Source organism: Erigeron canadensis, chromosome 6 (assembly GCF_010389155.1).
Source record: "Erigeron canadensis isolate Cc75 chromosome 6, C_canadensis_v1, whole genome shotgun sequence".
In the NCBI taxonomy this organism is placed as follows: domain Eukaryota; kingdom Viridiplantae; phylum Streptophyta; class Magnoliopsida; order Asterales; family Asteraceae; genus Erigeron; species Erigeron canadensis.
This window is the reverse complement of record NC_057766.1, coordinates 38,029,911-38,050,928: the sequence shown is the minus strand read 5'-3', so window position 1 is coordinate 38,050,928 and position 21,018 is coordinate 38,029,911. Positions and strand designations below refer to the sequence as shown.

Sequence of the window (21,018 nt, the reverse complement as noted above, 5' to 3'; positions counted from 1 at the left end):
AGAATAGTGTAAACAACAAGTAATAATAATAATAATAATATTGATGTTCGAAAAAAAAAATTTAATACTAATTATAATAAAATTTTTATATATAATCTTGATAAATTTATTGTTCCCGTGTACTTTTTATTTGTTCTCTTCACCATTAAGTTCGAGTATATAAAAAAAATAAAACTTGTAAAGATCTAAAATGACAGACGGATAATATGTCATTATGCCAAAATTCCAACACTCATATGATTGTTTATTTGACCTTGCCAAACCATGGAGTTGTTTCATCATTATGGTAGCAAACGGATCCGATAATCCGAACGAATATTTATGGATGCCTGGATATATTGTCATCGCGATTCTTCATGGTCATTTCAGCTTAAAGTGACATTACTAAATTGTGAATCCTACAGATATGCTGGTGATGTTGAATGAACTGCCTGGTTTCGCAACTCATGAAGAAATTGAACTATCTGAGGCTGTTTATATCCATGTATTGTTTCATTTATGGAATTTTTCTTCTTCTTATATGTAGGTTGTTGCCTTCACATTCAACCTTACATTCAGGGAACTAGTTTGAAGTTTGAACCAGTGTAATGTGTGGCAATGTTAACAAGAAACTAACGTTTTGGCATCGCCGGGTATATTTGTCTTGTAAGTTTAAAGCCAGTGGCAACTGGCAACACTTTTTTTTAATCTCAATTTGACATTATCTGATTGCGAGCGTATTTCGGGTTTGAATGACCTCTGTAGCTTGGAGACACAGAGGTATCCCAGTGTTTTACCTTATCTGGAGTATGTTTAGTTTGTTTAATATACCTATCGCCCATGATAAATTCATGCCCTTTACCTATTACAATATCAGGTATTTTAATCTACTTGTTAATTTCTTTTGTTGCAGACTTAAGATATTATGTATTATAAAGTATTGAAGGATACCTCTCTGCCTAACCTACATGAAGTAAGATCTTGGCTACATTAGTCTATATTCTTTTTGCTGTGTAACTAATGACTAGCCAAAGGAAAGCAATCCTTAACTCGATGAACTTTTCTTTCAGGTTGTTGTTGAGGAGGTATTGTCCATACTTCATATTATAACTTATTTATTGTGGTACTATAAGATATGCTATGGACTTTAATTTAGTGCTATCATTCGATCTATATCTATTTTAGCTGGGAACTTATTTTTAAACTTTTTGATGTTTTGTGGTCAAATTTATAATCATATAAAGGAACCCAGTTACTAATATAGCCATTAAGCGTTAATGGGTGCTGATTAGTAAACATTTATATATATATATATATATATTGTTATGGTTAAGAATGAAAATTGGAAGCATTAAACAAGACATGAATATAAATCTATAATATAGACCAACTGTAATCAAGGCAACATTAATTCATAACCTACACCATAAAGAACATGCATACCCGTAGCTTGCTAATATGTTGTCTCAGCGGATCCTACCAATAGTAGTTCTGCTGTTAGTATTGCAGGTGGTTACAGGTTCGCTATTGACCTTTTCCAGCGCAAAGTTAACCCTCAATGGCCGCCCCAAAAAAGTCTGAAACTTAAAAAACCATGTTGAATGATATTTCATTTCAAGATATTGGGCCATTTATAAAAGGGTATTTGCTAACCTTCCCATCCATAGCGTCTTTAGCTAAACTAGCGTCATCTTCTTTTGAGAAATTTACAAATCCAAAACCTCTTGACCTACCACTATCTTTATCATACATGATCCTTACTGCGTACAATATGCCATATGTTACACACTTACACCACAAGCAACTTCATGCTCGTTTTGCATAAATTCAGAAAATTGAATTGAAAAAACATATATACAAAAAGAGTATGGGGATCCAAGTGCACGTGTTCAATAAAACAAATATTAGTCATGAAACACCCGGAGTGTCCCAGTGGTAAAGTTGCTCAAGATAGGTTTTTAGGCACCCAATACTTTAAGAGTTTAAGACCCCATTTTGTATCTATATCTATATGTATGTATATATAAGCAAGGGTTTTAAAAAAAAAAATACAGGCCAAGTCTATTCTCTAGTATTTGTGAGAATTAGTACTTAACTTTCTAATCAATAAGGCCCTATCTCATAAGTTCGCTTTATAGCGCAAGTGAACTTCTGGTCAAAGCTATGATTTTTCTTCATCACTCAAGCACTGAGAACAGTGATAGCTAATATTAGAACCCAACGACATGTTATATACAATCAAGGCAATGTGGAAAGTGTTGAACTAAATCTACGGTTACCCATCAACCCAAATCATCCCTGTAATTCTTTACTCTAAACCTAGTAGTAAGAATTAGTTTCTTAATACGCGGTTTCTCAATGAGACATTTCATCAAACACCTGGCAATCAAAAGGAAAAAAAGTTCAATATTTCAACAGTTTAATGCATTTACCTTCGGATACCTCACCGAACGAAGAGAATGCTTCTGTCAATGATTTTTCACCCACTGACCATGACAAGCCTTCAAAACCGGCATCACAAAAAACGATCATTTAAATAAAATATAAATTTTAGGACATGTAAAACAATCATGTACGTTAGTACGTATATCAGTATAATAGTTTGCATGATGTAATTACCTGCAACGAATAGTTTGTTGTTGGAAGGAGAAGAGAAATTCCGACATGATAACGATGGCGTTATTAGTTGTCTGGCAATGTGGATCATACTCGTCTTCTTCATATTTTTGCTCGACAAACAGATATTGGAATGGGCTGTCAGTTGTTTTGTTATGGATGCAAATGGAAGTGGGCACTTGTAAGCCCAATTTTGATGTTGATGGGCCTTTAGCATCTCAAATGAGGATCGTAATACCTGGGTAGTGTGAATTATCTTTTTTGTTTTAAAAAAAAAAATCACTATTGTTTATAAAAAAAAATACATATCTTTTATATTAATAAAGTAAAATTGTTATGACATCATCTTTTGCTTACATGGCTTCTCAATATTTTATTACATGAATCCGTGATATATACTAATTTTGTTAATGTGATGTCATCTCCCTATTAATAAGGTTTAACTAAATTCATGTTTTTATATGTTACTCTTTTAACCTCATATTTTCAATATCTAAACAAAGTGTTATTGTTGGAGTTTTTTAAACAAAAGGTGTATGAACAAATAATATAGATAATTATGTATTTCTATTTGTAAAGTTTTCAATTAGATGATCCGGGTTAAACCCGGGTTTAATTAGCTAGTTAAAACAATATAGAACTTGACTTATAAAACAGTTTTATAAAACTGGACTTATAAAATATAAATATAGAACTTGAAAGGCTTGGAGCATTTATATGACATAGTTTTAGTTTTAGTCAAATATGAAAATAATATTGCTGAAAAGGTTAAATATAGGTTTACAATATAAATATTATAAAATTAAACATTTGAAAAGTAAGTTTTCAAAAAATAAATAAACTAATTAATGCATGACGTATTCAATAGTGTTTCATTGACCAACACTGAATTTACTTTATAAAATATTATAGAATTTTTATCTTTGTATTTAGCTATCTAATAATCATGTTTTAGACTTTTCAAAGGCCATTGTTTATGTAATCCAAACTAGCTTATCAACCCAAGCGATGTCCGACACGGTTCATAAAATGTCGGTTATATAGATGATGGTTATTCAAAATTTGTGCTTACATTTCTAGTTATATGGGTGGGGATTCCCTCAAGTTCCCCAACTTAGTTAAGTTGGAGAAATCTTGATTCTTTAATTAAAATTAAAGGACAAAATTCAAAGATAATCTTTAAATTTTGTTTATTGATTTTAATCCAAAAATTGATATTGATTTAATTTAACTTGAGAGAATCTTTACCCTATATTATGTCACAAACAATATCTCTTTTTTTTACTAGACTTATGCCCGCACAATGCGGCGTTGGTGGGGGTAGTGTTGGCGAAGGTGGTGTTGGTGACGGTGGTGGGGGAGGCGATGGGGACAACGCTGTTGGTGAATGTAAATTAATTGATGTTAAATGTATTATAGGTATAGTAGATGAAGATTTTAAATTAGTTAATAAATGATAGAAGTATTTTTGGTTTTTTAAAGGTTGAAAGTTTAAGAAAAAATACTCTTAATTTTTAACACATTCTTAGTTCACACACTAAATCTACCCAATATATCCTTAATTTTTTTTTTCCAAAATACCCTTAATTTTTAACACATTCCTAACTCAAACACTAAATCTACCCAAGATATCCTTAAAATAATTTCAACCATATTTATCCAAAATATCTATCTCTTTTATTCATTAATTTAAATATTTTCATCTAATCTATACTATATTATAAAACAATTAAGGTTTCAACTCTCAAGTTTCAATTTCAACAATGTACAAATGTTAATACAAGATGTACTATACATCAATGCTTACAATTTTTTCTCTCATCCAAAATCATTTTATTCCTCTAATTCTTTGAAAATATTTTATCTCAAAAACCGTACATCGATAAATTATAAAAATTATATGGTTGTACTCAAAATTTCATGCTCTTTCATTAGAGATGTCATTCGATATACTTTCGACGAATTTTTAAATCCGAGGGCGGAGCCCATACGGCTAAGACATTTGGCTATGACACTCTATCACATATCACCTCCTATGACCTATCACATATCACCTACCTATGACCCTCACCATATTACCGCCGTAATGCGCGGGTACTTGTTCTCGTATCTCTATAATACTTTTAATAAAATTATTTATAAAAAATACATCTCCTAAACATAATATAATTACACTACCATTTATTACATCAATTAATTTTAACTTAATAGTCACATCGTTACCATCATCACCCGCTGCCATTATCACATTGTGCGGGTACCATCTATATAGATTGCCTGTTGAAAAAAGACACCGCAATAATACGCGGGTTCAACCTTCTAGTCGATGAAATAACCCATTTAAATACCCGATCCAACCCAAAAACCAAGCCCACTTTATAGGTTCAAAAATCAATCGACCCACGTCTTCTACAATCTATACAGACCTTTCACCCGCGTCTCCATATTTTCCACCGCCGATTCTCTCACCACCAATCTCCGCCGATGACTCTCATGACTCCCCCTCCCATTGATGTAATTATATTTAATTAAATCAATTATTATCATTCTTTTTTTTTTTTATCTCTCACACACACACCACATCTTTCTCACTTATCATCGCCACAACACCACACACACACACATATACGTATATGCTGTATCTATATATCAACTATTTATTTATTTTACTATCTATTGATCCATCATACTCACTTTATCTAGCTGTGATCTTACTAAACTATGATGTTTAGTTAATTTATTATTAAAAAAAAATTCAATCTCTAGGGTTTCGAATTTTTATTGATCCTTAAACTTGTTAATTAGGTTATAATTGTAATTAGATCCATTCCATTCATATTATTCATTTGTTGAATTAATTAAATTTTGCAGGCAGAAGAGGAAGAGATGCTAGTTCCACATTCCGATTTCGCTCCCGTGGAAGGCCCTCAACCTATGGAAGGTACTCTGATCGCCCGTTACATTATTTCGATTATCTGACAGTTTGTAAATATATACCTTATGAGTGAACTATTGTTATGTTATGATTTTACGAAGTTTATTAACACGAGTGACATCCGTTTTTGCTAGTTGCTCCAGCAGAAGCTGCTAGTGCTGTTGAAGCACCTACTGTCGACGATCCACCATCAGCACGGTTTACATGGACTATTGAAAATTTCTCCAGAGTGAATTCGAAGAAGCTGTACTCTGATGTGTTCTTTGTCGGTGGTTATAAATGGTATGTTTATTCGTTTTGCTCTTCTTTTCGGTTGGGAGTTTACGTTATGACATGATTGTGGCTATGTGGTTTCTAATATTTTGTTTGCGTTGTGTTTTGTGTGGGCAGGCGAGTTCTTATATTTCCGAAAGGAAACAATGTTGACCATCTGTCTATGTATCTTGATGTCGCTGATTCGTCATCTCTGCCTTATGGTTGGAGTAGATATGCTCAATTCAGCTTAGCAGTGGTTAATCAAATTCATAATAAGTTCACAATTAGAAAAGGTAAGCCTTTTCTAAACTTCTTTTTATCTTCTTTCTCTATGCAGGCTTGTTATAAATTATGGATTGTGATGATCCTATAAAATTGATGCTAATACAAACATGATTTTGATATCGGGCATAATGCATTACGGTTGCCCAAGTAACATTCAAGCAGAAGTTGGATTAACCGAAAAAGGATGTGGATTTTTGATTAGCATGGGATATGTGATTTTTGTACATCCCGAATTAAAAGAACTAAAAAATATTTGTTGGATACCCAGTATCATCATGCCAGGTACTTGGTACTTATGACGGCACAATCAACTAGTCTCCCCCTGGTGTTTCAGTCCCACAAACAACTAGTTTCTCTTTCGTGATTCATTCCCACAATCAACTAGCTTCTTCTTCATGATTCAATCTTCTGATACTATCCATCTTTTGTGCAACATAACAGTGATCTGTTTTGAGAGGCCAAGTCAATCATTTCCTCCTCATGTATATTGTATAAAGAGTTTTCTAAGTACAGAGTAATTGGGAAGTTGAAAAGACCCTTCCTGCAATTTTTGTGACATATTTCAAAAGGAATATTCGGTAGTCGGAGATGTATGTGAATGTCTTGCCCTTTGATAAATTTTTTTGGTAGTGACCAGAACCATATGAAGCTCTGTTTGCAACTTGTAAAAGAGTCTAGAATAGGAGTTAAGACATAATTTTTTTATGTCATAAATTCACAAGCTTTACGTTAAGGATCTTAATGACCATAACTGTCATGTCTAAGACATGTATGTGAAGAAGTTGAATCATAGAAGATCCTTGTGTTGCCTCCTCTCATCAGTACTATTAAGAGACACCGAGTAATAATGGATAATGGCAACTGTAAAAATTTTTACTCATTTGGGTGAGAGAAGTATACCTAGGAGTGATAGGAAAAGGGAAAAGGAAGCATTGGTATTTTCGTTTAAATTATTGAGGAATTTTTGCCAAGTAGTTTTAGATATGCAATCAATTTCCTACCTTTGAAGTTCTTTGGTTTCACACTCCTTGTCTGCAACAATATGGCGAACTATGCTCTGATTTACTCGAAGCTGTACTGAACTTCTATTCTCTACCCTCACAATATGCTAAAAGTTCATATTGATGTTATAGATATACGAGCTTGAGCGGGAAGACTGAGCTTGCTTTCTGCATTTACCGATGATAAGCATATGCCTTTTGTAGATCCTGAGGGTCCACATTTTAGAAAATTGTCTTTGCTAGTTGATTCCGGGAAAGGTCTAAAGCACATGGTTGGGTTCACATATCAGCAAAAATTGTTTGTTTATGATATTTCTGGAGTTAACGGCTACTAATAATAATGTCAAAAAATTATGTGATTTATGACTTATGAGGTCTATTTATGATGCTAATATGACAACAGTATATTTAATTTTTCGATGAGCCTGAAATGGTTATGACTTATGATTCTTTCATATTGACCAAGTTTAAGTGCCATCTAAAATCATACAACACATTTACATTTAAATTTTCTCTTATTAACTTTAATTTACTTCCAGTTTAATTTACTTCCATGTTGACTCAATATCTTTCCTCTCTTTGGCGTCTATCGTTCCATCTCTTTCACAATAACACTACCATGGTACCAACTTTGTAGATAATAGAACACTGAAACTTGGGTTCTGCAGTTTGGACCCAGCTAATTGGCTATGAAATATCATACTATCAATATTTTGGAATGGAGGGGCTACTGACTTTAGTATATTTTATAGTATAAGGTAAGATAAGACTATCTAAACGGTGGGTTTGAAACATCAGGTAGCTTCTTCGCAGCGCGTACACACTATCTTGTTTTCTTGATTAGGGCTTAAAGATGTGACCATCTAAAACATAGAGTATATCGTATCTGCGCCAAAAGATATGATAAAATGGACTGTTCCTGTCAGTTATCACTCTGGCTTGTTGAAGTGTTCAATATATTTTTGGGTTTATCATTTTGATTTGACAAGAACATAGATCATCATCTCAACTGTTTTCATTTGGTTCTATCTGTCTCTTGTTTTTGTGGTTTTTCATCATATGGGTTTGTGATATTTGGACATATATTCAATCTGCAGATACACAACACCAGTTCAATCAACGAGAGAGTGATTGGGGTTTCACTTCATTTATGCCTCTAAGTGAGTTATATGATCCCAGTAGAGGCTATCTTCTGAATGATACATGTATAGTTGAAGCTGATGTGGCAGTCCGGAAGGTTGTCGATTACTGGTCACATGATTCAAAAAAGGAGACTGGTTTTGTCGGCCTTAAAAATCAAGGAGCTACTTGCTATATGAACTCCCTGCTACAGACATTATATCACATTCCTTATTTTAGGAAGGTTGGTGATCTTACTACGTCAGTCAATGCTTACGTATATCATTTGAAGGAGACACTTACTTTTATTGTTTTTTACTAGGCTGTGTATCATATGCCAACAACTGAGAATGATATGCCATCAGGGAGCATTCCTTTGGCTTTGCAGAGTTTATTCTATAAGCTTCAATACAGTGACACAAGCGTCGCCACAAAGGAGTTGACAAAATCTTTTGGTTGGGATACATATGATTCTTTTATGCAGCATGATGTTCAAGAACTCAATCGAGTTCTCTGTGAGAAGCTGGAAGACAAAATGAAGGTATTGTTTTACTACTAAAGTTAAGTTAATTACTTCTCGATACTACCTACTAAAATGTCCTTTTTTGTTTTACTGACACAGGGAACTGTTGTGGAGGGTACAATTCAGCAGTTATTTGAAGGACACCATATGAATTATATTGAATGCATAAATGTTGACTACAAATCAACAAGAAAGGAGTCTTATTATGGTAAACATCTCACTTAAGATTGACAATTTCAATATCAATATTTGCGTTCTTACATACGTATGTACATTTTTAGATCTTCAGCTTGATGTTAAAGGATGTCAAGATGTATATGCCTCTTTTGACAAGTATGTGGAAGTTGAAAGGCTTGAAGGTGACAACAAATATCATGCTGAACAACATGGTTTACAGGTTGAGTCCCACATATTCTGATACTGCTTTGTTATTTAAGAATCCGGTTTAGTGAAGCGTTAAGTCATTGGGACATTTGGTCATGTTACAGTTGGCTTCACAATTATTTTGTTATAAGTTCTAGAACGATTACTTTGCCAGATACTCTGGCTGACTAATTTTGGTATCAGAAGGCAAAAACACGTTTTTCTTTTTGATTAATACAAACAAATAAAAATATTTTGGTACACAGTTTTGTTTATGAAATAAAGTATGCACGAAAAGGTGACGGTCATACCTGTAGACCTACTCAGTCACCCAACTAAAGTTCATGGCACCAACAAACCACCTCTGTTGCTCATCCTCTTCAATAAGCTGTAGCTTGAGAGAGGTAACAATAGCAGAGAGATTTCACGCTTTCATGCAAGATAATACACGTATATTTCAATGTCTTTTAAATCTAATGAGTCAGGATAGTATAAAATGATATTGATACAAGTTGTCTTCTTCATATGTAGTGCTACCTTTGAGATATTAAATTAAACTTAACCTTAATGCTTAGCTGGAATTTTGTTTGTTTAAATTGATTTTGATGTATAGTTATGTTGATTTTCACAATTGATCTTGTGAATATGATCTTTACAGGATGCAAAGAAGGGTGTGTTGTTTATTGATTTCCCTCCTGTTCTCCAACTCCAGTTGAAACGTTTTGAATATGACTTCATGCGTGACACGATGGTGAAGGTCAGCCGGTTATGATAACAGCTTTATCTTCTTATATGTATTTTTGCTTGTCTGTTTTGTATTGCTCGGCTCCCTATATTCAATGCATTAGCTCATAGGCTTTATTGAGGATACGAATCTCTATCTGTTTCACCCCTGCTTGATGCATAGACTCTTCTGGTTTTTGACACATGTCTAAAATCAAATTATAAGTTATTTACTTTTTATAGTGCAACGACTTTACTCCGGCCGTATGAATAAGATATAGTATGTATTGTGGTTCTTAGGGAATTTTTTGGATTTTAGTGGATTATTACATCTTATTTGGGTTGTTGCTTGTTATTATTATTTACATATACAATAATGGATGAAACATTGATGTTTATGGATGGCCCAGTGTGTGGATTCTTTTGCTTCGCCTCTTGCTTGTATTGTATCACTCAACCCTTCCAATCCCATTTCTTTTTAACTTCATTTATAGGCCTATTAATAAATAGACCAATAGAGACTAATGAAGCAACCATACATATCTTCAACGTTAGGGAACTCATGACTAAGGATTGGATCGGGGGGGGGGGGGGAGTTTTTGGAAATTCGTATCGGAATCGGGGGTATCCAGATTGGGTTCTTGTATAGAAATATTATAATTTTTGAAATCATATGTTATAAATTTTAAACTTAAAATGTGATAGTTTAGAAACATTAACATAATAGTTCAAAGTTTAAACTTAATTGTTTAGCAACATAAACTTAAACCTGTTAGGATTCTCTTAAAAGTTTTTTCCTTTTAAAGAAAAGAACAAAGTTGACTCTAACCAAAGTTGACCCGAGTCTTGAATCTTAACTGGTTTTTAGTCCAATCCTGCCGAATTCCGACTCATGGAGGAGCCACTTCTCGACCCGAGTGCGAGTTCTTGGCCGAGTCAGCCGAGTTTTATAACACTGTATATCTTAAAAAAATAGGATCAGTAAAAAAAAATAGTATTACACTTGTGAAGTTTGGTATGAATCTACTTCTCACTTACACTTATGATACTTGTATTAAGTTATTCACTGCAAACTATTTTGTTTGTTTAATACAAAGATTGTTATAGCAGAGGCTATCCCTCAGCCAGTCATCTTATCTGCATTTTTCTATGTAAACCTATTTGACTATCCAGATTAATGATCGTTATGAGTTCCCACTGCAACTTGATCTTGATAGAGAAGATGGAAAATATTTATCTCCCCAGGCAGACAGAACTGTTCGCAATCTTTACACTCTTCACAGGTACTGCTATCTGGTTGCATATTTTATTATGAGTTCAAAAGTAAACTGTCAACCCCTTTTCTATACTTAATTGTTTGCTCTATGTGATGGGACTGGTAGCCTATATGGAGTTGCTTGAAAAGTTAAAAGCATATGTATCAACTTGTAACCCAAAAGAATTTTTTTAAAGCAGTTTTAAAAAGCATATACTGTTTTGTCAGTCAGCGACGATTAGCATAAAATTAGAGAAGGTGGTGCAGAAGTCCCTTTTTCTTAATGCAAGAATTACCATAAAGGCTGCTGATTACTCAGTTATATTATATTGTCTAGTTTTATTATTAATTAGATAGTTCATTACAATCATTGTTTTTATGGAAAGATATAATTCTGAGTTCTTTTTGGGAGAAAGGTTTTGAAGACACACATGTTAGAAATGGCAGTAGTTTATTTATTATTTTTTGTCTTAAATCAGGCCTATGGGCTGTAAGCCTATAACTCACAAATAGATATTAGATACTGCCTTTCAAGTATAGTTAGCTATAGGAAAAACGAAAAAGTTAAGCTACTGGTAAGCCAGGAGATTATTATACTTTTCAAATTTCCGTTATTTCTAACTTATTTAATGAAAATTGTACAAATCCGAAAATATCTGACTTAAAATATATTGCTATAGTAATTGGGTAACTCAGGTATGTATATTGATAACCATATAGTCTTATATGTTAAAAGTAAAGTGTATCATAACATTGTGGAGGTAACTAAAATTGTTAAACTATGTACACCCTAGTTATTTTCCGCGTTTGACAGTTTCGAGAAGTAGAATGCCATAGATATAGATTTTTATGTTTAGGGTATCAATTGGGATTGGATTATAATCTTGTTGCTCAAAGATGCATCTCAAATGTGTTCTTGAGCAGAAGCATAATCTTGAAAGCTGCTTTTGTATGCTTCATTTTCGAGGAAATTTTGTGCTTCACAACGGATGCCTGAAAGCAATTTGGCTGCTTAAACCAAGTGCCAGGCTCAGCTCGTATCTTCATAATCCATTTTCTGTTGCAGTTACATCTACAGTTGTTTTGAGGCAACAGCCCTTACTTTTTCATAATTTGAATATTGTCTAGCTCTGTTTTCTGTTTCTGGCATACTAATTGAACTCCCCCACACAGAAAAAGAAGTATACATAATAATATTGATAAGTAAGGCTTTTATTGACTACTATTGATTACCCATTCACTGTAGGACTGTAGCTCCTAAAGTGCAATATTGTAGATTGTTGTTGATGGAAATAAACATTTCCGTATGTCCTTCCTTCATATATATGCTCTGCGTTATCTTGTAGTAATGCTCTGATGATACTTGGTCTAACGTCATTTTTTGTGCAGTGTATTGGTTCACAGCGGTGGGGTACATGGCGGACATTATTATGCCTATATCCGACCGACACTTTCTGATCAATGGTGTGAACTCTTATCCTTTTTAGTGTTTCTTTGTGAACTTGTGCTGTTGTCCACCGTAGTCTTGGGTTTTATCCCCAAAGCTGAAAGCAATGGACTATTAGGTTTTCCTTTAGGTTCAACTAAAAGTATGGTTAAAGGATACTGGTAGCCTACAACTTTGAGTCTATAAGGGCCTCAAAGTTTTTATCTCATACCAATGTGGGACGGGTTGTTACACATATTCACTTCTATTTTGCACTTGCTAATTCCACTAGTATGTTTCACATGTTCGTCACATTACTGAAGTTGATTTGGCTATAGGTTTAAGTTTGATGATGAACGTGTGACCAAAGAAGACTTGAAGAGGGCATTGGATGAACAGTATGGGGGCGAGGAGGAGGTGCTTCAATATATCGCTTGTTATGATATATATATATATATATATATACACATACGCACACACATACACATAATATCATAGTTGGTATTTGATTGACCTGTTGAAGTTAATCGACCCTTTTTTACTCTTGCCTGACAGCTACCTCAAGCAAATCCTGGGTTCAATAACTCCCCGTTCAAATTTACAAAGTATTCAAATGCATATATGCTTGTGTATATACGTGAAAGTGACAAGGATAAAATAATATGTAATGTGGACGAGAAAGATATAGCGGAGCACCTGAGAGTAAAATACTTGACCTTTTGACACAGATCTTCTTTTCTTCCCTCGTACTCAAAAAACAATATTAAACTTGCTTTATCATTCTTCAGATACGGTTGAAGAAAGAGCAAGAAGAAAAAGAGCAAAAAAGGAAGGAGAAAGCAGAGGCACATTTATATACGATTATTAAGGTCAAAACTTACAAAGACTTTCTTGAATTACTGCAGTCTTTAAGGAGTCATATTTGACTTGTGGTGTTATTTACCATTCTTAGGTTGCTCGAGATGAGGACCTTCGTGAACAGATAGGGAAAGATATATATTTTGATTTAGTGGATCATGACAAAGTTCGTAGCTTCCGCATCCAGAAACAGACATCTTTTACCCTTTTCAAGGTAAGGTATTTAGTTGCTTTCTATTTTCCTTTTCTTTGGCTTAGCTTCTTTACTAGCTGCATTTCATTTGCCTTTGTGGGAGGATGGGGCGGCTTAGATTGGCACCTTGCCTTTTTCTTATTGTCATGCATATTTAGTCTTGATACTTATTATATTGTATCCCATCTCAAATTCATTTTCAGGAAGATGTAGCTAAGGAATTGGGTATACCAGTGCAAAACCAACGTTTCTGGCTATGGGCAAAGCGCCAAAATCACACTTATCGACCAAATCGTCCCTTGACGCCTCTAGAAGAAGCTCAGTCTGTATGTACTTGTTAATGATGTTTTTCTATCCATCTATGTGATGCATCTTTCCCGTGTGTTTTACAATGCTGTTTCTCCTGGCTAATTATATTCTTGACTAATTGGTCATGTCATTTCGCGTTTTGCTCTTCAGTTATTAGCTTTTAGTCTCTCCTTTGGGATATATACAGAATTAGGAATCTGTGCAGATAATAAATAATATTGTTGATGATTGACGTGCCGAATTTATTGTGTTTTAGGTTGGACACTTGAAAGAGGTATCGAATAAGGCAAACAATGCTGAGCTTAAGTTGTTTCTGGAAGTAGAACATGGACCGGTATACTTCATTGATGTCTTCTTTTTTGAGCTACTGGTTTATGATATTCATTCAACACCTAGTTCTGTAATCTACATTCTTTGTCTCGCAAGCATAATGATTTCTTTATCAATTTAGGATCTACGCCCAATTCCTCCACCTGAGAAGACTAAGGAAGAGATTTTACTTTTCTTTAAAGTCTATGATCCATTGAAGGAGGAACTTCGGTGAGATTCTCTATTATCTTCTCTTTAGTCAGGCATTTTTGCCTATCTGTGCTATAAGTTACTATATGCTTCCTATTATTCTGTCAGTATACAGCTGGTTAACATCTTACTCTCGATTCCCAGGTATGTAGGGCGGCTTTTTGTGAAGGGTACTGGAAAGCCAATCGAAATATTGGCAAGGCTGAATGAGCTGGCAGGCTTTGCACCTGATGAAGAAATCGAATTATTTGAGGTTTGCTTTCACGTTTTATTTCTTTTATATTGAATGTTTATGTACTCATGCCTTCATATTCTCTCTTGTATCCAGGAAATTAAGTTTGAACCCAATGTTATGTGTGAACACATTGACAAGAAGCTAACTTTCCGGGGTAGTCAGGTATCCTAATTCAGTGGCAGCTTTTTTGTAGTTATCAGTTTTTTATCCTTTGAAAACCTAATATGGTTTCTTTTATTTAATCAAGTAATTTATCTAATCGAAAGCCTGTTTCTTGTATGGCTTTATAGCTTGAAGACGGGGACATCATTTGTCTTCAGAAATCTCTCAAGGTCGAAAATACAGAAACATGTCGCTATCCTGATGTTCCGTCTTTTCTGGAGTATGTGCACAATCGACAGGTATACTTACAAAGGCATACACCATGATATTGTTTGGGACTTCTGCTTCCTTTTGTATACGCTTGTTTTTTTCTTGGGATTGTGTGTGTATCGACAAACATAACTTTACAATTCATTTTATATCATTACTTAATGGTGGATGGCTCACAGGTTGTACGATTTCGTTCACTGGAGAAGCCCAAGGAGGATGAGTTCTCTCTGGAATTGTGAGCATTGTTATGTTGTGATCTTTAAATTCATCACTCTGAAAACTGTTTTAGCTGAAATGGGTTACTTTACCTTTATGTACTGCAGGTCAAAACTGAACAATTATGATGATGTTGTAGAAAGACTTGCCCGCCATCTAAATTTAAATGATCCATCTAAAATTAGGCTTACATCTCACAACTGCTACTCTCAGCAACCTAAACCACAGCCAATTAAGTATCGTGGTGTTGAACATCTCTCAGATATGCTGGCCCACTATAATCAGGTTTTTATTGCCACTTTTATATCTTATTTTAGCTTGTTGTCTAGTCGATGATGAATTGAAACATGTGTGTTGTGATTTTGTTTTTTTGCTGCAGACTTCAGATATTTTGTATTATGAAGTACTGGATATCCCTTTGCCAGAATTGCAAGGCCTGAAAACTCTGAAAGTTGCATTTCATCATGCTACTAAAGATGAAGTAAGTGCTGAGTTATAGCTCTCTTTTCTATTATGCTGGAATTTATCTATTCTTACTGACACGTTCTGTTAACTATCGTTAGGTGGTAATACATACTATCAGATTGCCAAAGCAAAGCACTGTGGGGGATGTGATCAATGATCTCAAGACAAAGGTATGATTCACAACTATATTAGTTATTATTGCACTGCAAAATAAGTTATGGATGGATCGGATGCTAATCACTATTATCATATGCTAATGTTCCCTCTTTTCTTGAAGTTCTATCATTGATTGTTTTAAGTGTTGTGTAACAGGTTGAGTTATCTAATCGAGATGCAGAGCTTCGATTACTTGAGGTTTTCTATCACAAAATCTACAAGGTATCTGATGATTCGAAGTTCTATCATCCACTTTGACTCCCTATTCATCTTTGTAGTGCCCGTGATTAACTTTGCTACTAAACTTGTTTCCATATGCACAGATTTTCCCTCTGAATGAGAAAATAGAGAATATCAATGATCAATACTGGACATTACGTGCTGAGGAGGTATGTATTATATGATGTACCATATCCACGTTTGGCCGCTGTGAATGTTATGCCTACGATTAGCACTTCTGTAGATAACTATTGTTACTTGTATCACTTTATTAGTTCGCTCATGTTCTCTAGTTATTATTATTTTGTCCATTCAATCCCAAGTGATGTGTTCAGAGTTTTAGGTGTCGGATGGTGTTCTGTGTTAATATTACGATTTTGGTCTTCTGACACAGGTTCCAGATGAAGAAAAGGATCTGGGTCCTCAGGATCGCTTGATTCATGTTTACCATTTTACAAAAGACACGGCTCAAAACCAGGTAAGTTTGCATTAACGACGGCCAATAATATTATTAGCTGTTGCACATTTTGTTATCGTAATACTAAAAAGTTGATATCATGTTGATTCGTACAGCAGGTCCAAAACTTCGGGGAACCATTCTTCTTGGTCATTCGTGAGGGTGAGACGTTAGCTGAAGTGAAAGTACGGATACAGAAGAAGTTACAGGTTCCAGACGAGGAGTTTTCAAAGGTGTTATATTTTTTCTAAGAATGCATAATTTATTATTGTTATTTTTTTTTTTTGGTTTTTAACTTGATACTTCATATTTGGAATTTGTGGAATGTACCAGTGGAAGTTTGCATTTTTATCTTTGGGCCGTCCGACATATCTCCAGGACTCGGATATTGTCTCCACCCGATTTCAGGTGCGCAGAGAGTTATTTTTTCTACTTAAGACAGTAGTTACAGAAGACCTTGTTATGCATATTCTAGTGTTTGAATGTCTTAACTTGATTTATGTGGCCCTTTTGGTTGCAGAGAAGAGATGTTTATGGGGCCTGGGAACAATATTTGGGATTGGAGCACTCTGACAATACACCCAAGAGGGCATATGCTGCAAATCAGGTACACATTCTGTGATACCATAACATAGTATTGCACAGATTATTTCAAATTAACTATTCATTATAGTTTTTTCAACAAAGAAACAGTGCAGCTATACATGTTTTGATTTTACAGTGACATAAAAAGTAAATTATGTATTGTTGCAATCAATATTAACTAAATGTGAAAATTGGAACATGCAAGTTATAGAATCGAATGCTAGCCAAATGATTATTTATACCCTGGTTTTTTGCAGAACCGTCACACATTTGAGAAACCGGTTAGAATTTACAACTAAGTGAGAGAATAATGTCAGCTGAAGCTGCTGCAAGTTGGCCGAGTTATTACCTTGCAAATGCACTGTAGCTTTCTGGGGAAGCATCAATTAAACCACATGAACCTAGCAGCAAGAGAATGCAAGCATAATCATCGCTCTGGTAGATGTGTAATTCTTTGTGAAAAAGGTAGCATATCATATAGAAGCACATGCTCTTTCTTGTGTAGCATCCTCTTCAGGGTGATGTAGTTTAGGTTATATTTCCCATCTTCCATTCGAGTGTACCTTAGAGCATGCATAAGATTTTGGGTTAATATTGTATAGAAGTATAGTTTGTGTCTCTAAACTTCAACTTTCATTTGCCTTTACTTCATTTCAGATGTTCTACATTGTAACTCTAGTTATACGAAGTTAGAGATGAGATATCCTTGTAATGTCATTTATTACTGATTGATCCAAACTTTTCTCATTTGACATATCCAATAAAATCTCAACTGTTGATGCATCAGCTGAAAACCCCTTGCCAATCATTTCATGAAGAAACTCTGATTGCCATGGATCTAGCAAATTATTGTATATACGAATGTTTTGTTTTATTTCATTACTTGAAAGGCTGTGAAAAATGGTTTTTGCAGATTCAAGTTTCTTGGCTGTGCACAAGCCGTCAATGAGGATACTGTAAACCACAACATCAAGATCAATCTTGAAATCTTTCATCTTCTCAAACAAACCCATTGCTTCCTTAAGATGATTATTTTTAAACAGACCGTCTAACAGAATCGAGTATGTGACGATATCTGGTGCTGCCGAAATGCTTGCATTTTCTTCAAGAGGTCCAGTGCAACAGAAGGCTGACACTTAAGACAGAACCCCATGGATCAAGGTAGTGTATGTAATATAACTGTAATAGCAACCATGTCTAGCTGAGAAAGTTTAGTAAACACCTTCAGACTTCAGAGTGTCATCTACCCTCCGTTTTTTGCAATATCCGTTGATCATAATGTTATATTATGCACGTTTGGTTTACACCCATTGCTGCTCTTAAACTCAACTATCTTCTCTGCCTCACGCAGTGTACCTTGCAAACAGTACCCATCAACCAATGTGCCATAAGTGACTACATCAGCCTTCATCTCTTACTCATCAAATCAACCATTTTGGCAGCTTTATCGAACCCCCGATCTTTACAAAGTGCATCTAGCTACCAAGATAATGTATGTTTTACATCCGGCCCAACCATCTTTTCAAACAACTCCATGCCCTCTTTCATCCTGTTAGCATTACACACACCGCATATCATTGAGTTGTTGATCACCACATTAGGTTTCAAGACTCCACCAAACAACTGCTCAAACAAACAGCTTCTGTAATCTTTCCATCCTTGCATCATTAGTATTCTCCGTTCTGCATAACCCGTTAATTATCGTCCCACATGTAAACGAATTTGGTTGAATGACTTGAATCTCTATACTCACCATCTTCTTAAATAACTCCACTGCCAATCCCGTCTGGTTCCTTCCAAGGCACCAATCAAACCCTTAATCAAAGTAGTAAACAACACAACTTCAAAGTTCACAACCAAGTTTCAAGATTCGACCAAAAACAGAAAAACCCAAATCGATCCTATTCAAATCACAGTAACAGTTGATCAAAAATATATGAACATCAAAGATCAAGAATTTTCAAAGATTCAAATTTTTAATCACTATTATCGCTGCCTCGTATTGTTTCATTCTCAGAATGGCTACAACTAGTTGTGTGAAGTAAGACAATGAAGGCACAGGCTGCATCTGAAGCATTTTATCAAACAGTTTAAGATTATTATCAATGCTTAAATCTAATCCTGCATTGATTCCTTGCATATTTGTTGAACCGAGTTCGGCTTACATTGAAATTTAATGGGTTATCGTTGTTGATCGATTGTGGGTGAATGAACAAAAGCTCTCTAATTTGTATAACGAACAAAAATTACCACTTTTATAAACTTTGAAGTTCATATACGTTGAAATTTGATGGTTTGCGTAAGTTTTCTGCTTTGGTCATTATATTTCGGTAATGTTGTATTTGATTTGATTTTTTTATTTTTTATGTGTTCTTAGGAAAATCGAATTGCCACCATCTTTTGGTTTGACTTGACTGAATTGCATCCCTATAAATCAATCAACTTTGTTAACTGTTGGTGAACATGCTCCAAATTTTGTTAAAAGGAAACGGCAATATATTTTATGTTGCTTGGTCAAAAGGGCACGTATTTAGTATTTCATGATGCATTTATTGATATGATGTATTATTATATCCACGCTACAAATTGACGATTGAAATTCAAACTAATTAGTTTAGCCGCCTGACCCACAACAATTTGTGTGATGATGACACTAGAGAAAATCTCATAATAATAATAATGCATAATAATAAATACGGAGTAAACAACGGATTACTTTGCTCACCCATCAAGGATTTTGCTAAATAATCTTGAGGCTACTGATGTTACTATATACACGAGGATGATGATTGAAAACTATTTCTAATTTTAAGTTTAATTATATTATGTATTATTCATAACCTTTATTAAAAAAAATCAAAAAAGTAAAAAAGATAAAAACATCCTCTTGCTTTTGGCATGAATCGGTATGCAGCATTGATATGAAAGGACCGGTTCAAATTTTTTAACCCTTTGATAAGTTACGAAGAAGATAAAATTAAGCCTATATATAAACCATCAGCTCCTATTTCTAACCCATGAGCTCCTATTTTTTAGTAGTCCACTGTCAAATCTCATAAGTTACGCACAACATAACTCGGTCAAACCACCTTGCACGTTTTCAATATACTTTCGCACTAGCTTAAGGACCCGGGTGGTGACTACCCGGGTAATATTATGATAATTGCTTATAGTTATATGAGTTGTGATGTAAATACTAAACGTGTAAAACACGTCAACACTGCCTATACATCTATAATAACATACCCTAAAAGTTTGTTGCAATATATAAGGAAGACAAATAGAAAGTCCTCTCAAAAGCAGGAGGAAACTTTGTATGCAAATTTGATAAATATGAAATTAGTCATCTTTTTCTTACTATTTACTTATTCTAAAGAATAAAAAATACAAATAATATACATTTTTGTAAAGGAAAATGATTAATCTTCCTAAACATCTTCCTACAAAATCCTTTAAAAACCTTCAAATCATGATATGTGTACCTTACTGATTCTTCTTTTTAATTACAACTATTGATTTTGCCATATATCATAATCTTATATTTCGGAGAATTTTTAAAAAATTTAATTAGGCAGATTAATCATTTCCCGTTCGTAAATAATCATGTACCAACATACCGTTGGTTTTGTGTTTTGTCAATGATCTGAATTAGACTGGCATGATGACTGTCAACGCGATATACAGTAATACCAAAAGATAAATTGGTTTATATATATTATAATAATAATAATATATTATATAAAATTATTGTATATAGATAAGATAAAAACTTAGATGCATGGTCGAGATATTACTTCACCAGTCACATAGATACCAAATAAGATAATAGATTATCTGAAAATTGAACATTAATATGTATATTCAAGATATTAGTACCTTATAATGTAAACAACTTTACATGAATTATCATAGTGTGTATCGAATTTCAATCTTGTACATCGTATGTAATGAACT

At 34.1% G+C, this 21,018-nt stretch overlaps 2 protein-coding genes across 3 annotated transcripts; one reads left to right on the top strand and one right to left on the bottom strand.

Annotated features, from left to right (window-relative positions):
* Positions 1-1,321: 1,321 nt before the first annotated feature.
* Positions 1,322-2,760, bottom strand: LOC122606017 (glycine-rich RNA-binding protein 4, mitochondrial-like). The gene is made up of 4 exons (XM_043778987.1): positions 2,599-2,760; positions 2,412-2,480; positions 1,633-1,739; positions 1,322-1,556 (listed from the first exon to the last, which is right to left on the bottom strand). Exons 1-4 carry the CDS (start codon positions 2,699-2,701, stop codon positions 1,446-1,448), a joined length of 390 nt encoding a protein of 129 aa, XP_043634922.1. The 5' UTR covers positions 2,702-2,760; the 3' UTR covers positions 1,322-1,445.
* A 2,237-nt stretch (positions 2,761-4,997) lies between these two features.
* LOC122602605 (ubiquitin C-terminal hydrolase 13-like) lies at positions 4,998-17,847 on the top strand. 2 transcript variants are annotated; one of them, XM_043775205.1, is made up of 32 exons: positions 4,998-5,109; positions 5,467-5,536; positions 5,665-5,812; positions 5,921-6,078; positions 8,169-8,434; positions 8,513-8,731; positions 8,813-8,921; positions 8,995-9,110; positions 9,735-9,833; positions 10,973-11,082; positions 12,444-12,518; positions 12,819-12,897; positions 13,036-13,182; positions 13,269-13,349; positions 13,433-13,552; positions 13,735-13,857; positions 14,097-14,174; positions 14,292-14,380; positions 14,504-14,612; positions 14,688-14,756; positions 14,885-14,995; positions 15,146-15,201; positions 15,290-15,467; positions 15,562-15,663; positions 15,746-15,817; positions 15,960-16,025; positions 16,127-16,192; positions 16,417-16,500; positions 16,599-16,712; positions 16,813-16,887; positions 17,000-17,086; positions 17,322-17,847. In XM_043775205.1, exons 1-32 carry the CDS (start codon positions 5,080-5,082, stop codon positions 17,361-17,363), a joined length of 3,348 nt encoding a protein of 1,115 aa, XP_043631140.1. In that variant the 5' UTR covers positions 4,998-5,079; the 3' UTR covers positions 17,364-17,847. The 2 variants fall into 2 exon arrangements, with proteins under 2 accessions (XP_043631140.1, XP_043631139.1); XM_043775204.1 differs by having other exon boundaries at positions 16,596-16,712.
* Positions 17,848-21,018: the final 3,171 nt, after the last annotated feature.

Bases quoted from the DNA above. Each gene is read 5' to 3' on its own strand.
- LOC122606017 (XM_043778987.1), bottom strand. From the start codon at position 2,701: ATGAAGAAGACGAGTATGATCCACATTGCCAGACAACTAATAACGCCA. The intron at 1,740-2,411 runs GTAAATGCATTA...TATTGTACGCAG, and splicing joins GTTCGGTGAGGTATCCGAAG to TAAGGATCATGTATGATAAA. The intron at 1,557-1,632 runs GTTAGCAAATAC...TTTAAGTTTCAG, and splicing joins AAGACGCTATGGATGGGAAG to ACTTTTTTGGGGCGGCCATT.
- LOC122602605 (XM_043775204.1), top strand. From the start codon at position 5,080: ATGACTCTCATGACTCCCCCTCCCATTGAT. The intron at 9,834-10,972 runs GTCAGCCGGTTA...TTGACTATCCAG, and splicing joins TGCGTGACACGATGGTGAAG to ATTAATGATCGTTATGAGTT. The intron at 12,898-13,035 runs GTGCTTCAATAT...CTTGCCTGACAG, and splicing joins AGTATGGGGGCGAGGAGGAG to CTACCTCAAGCAAATCCTGG.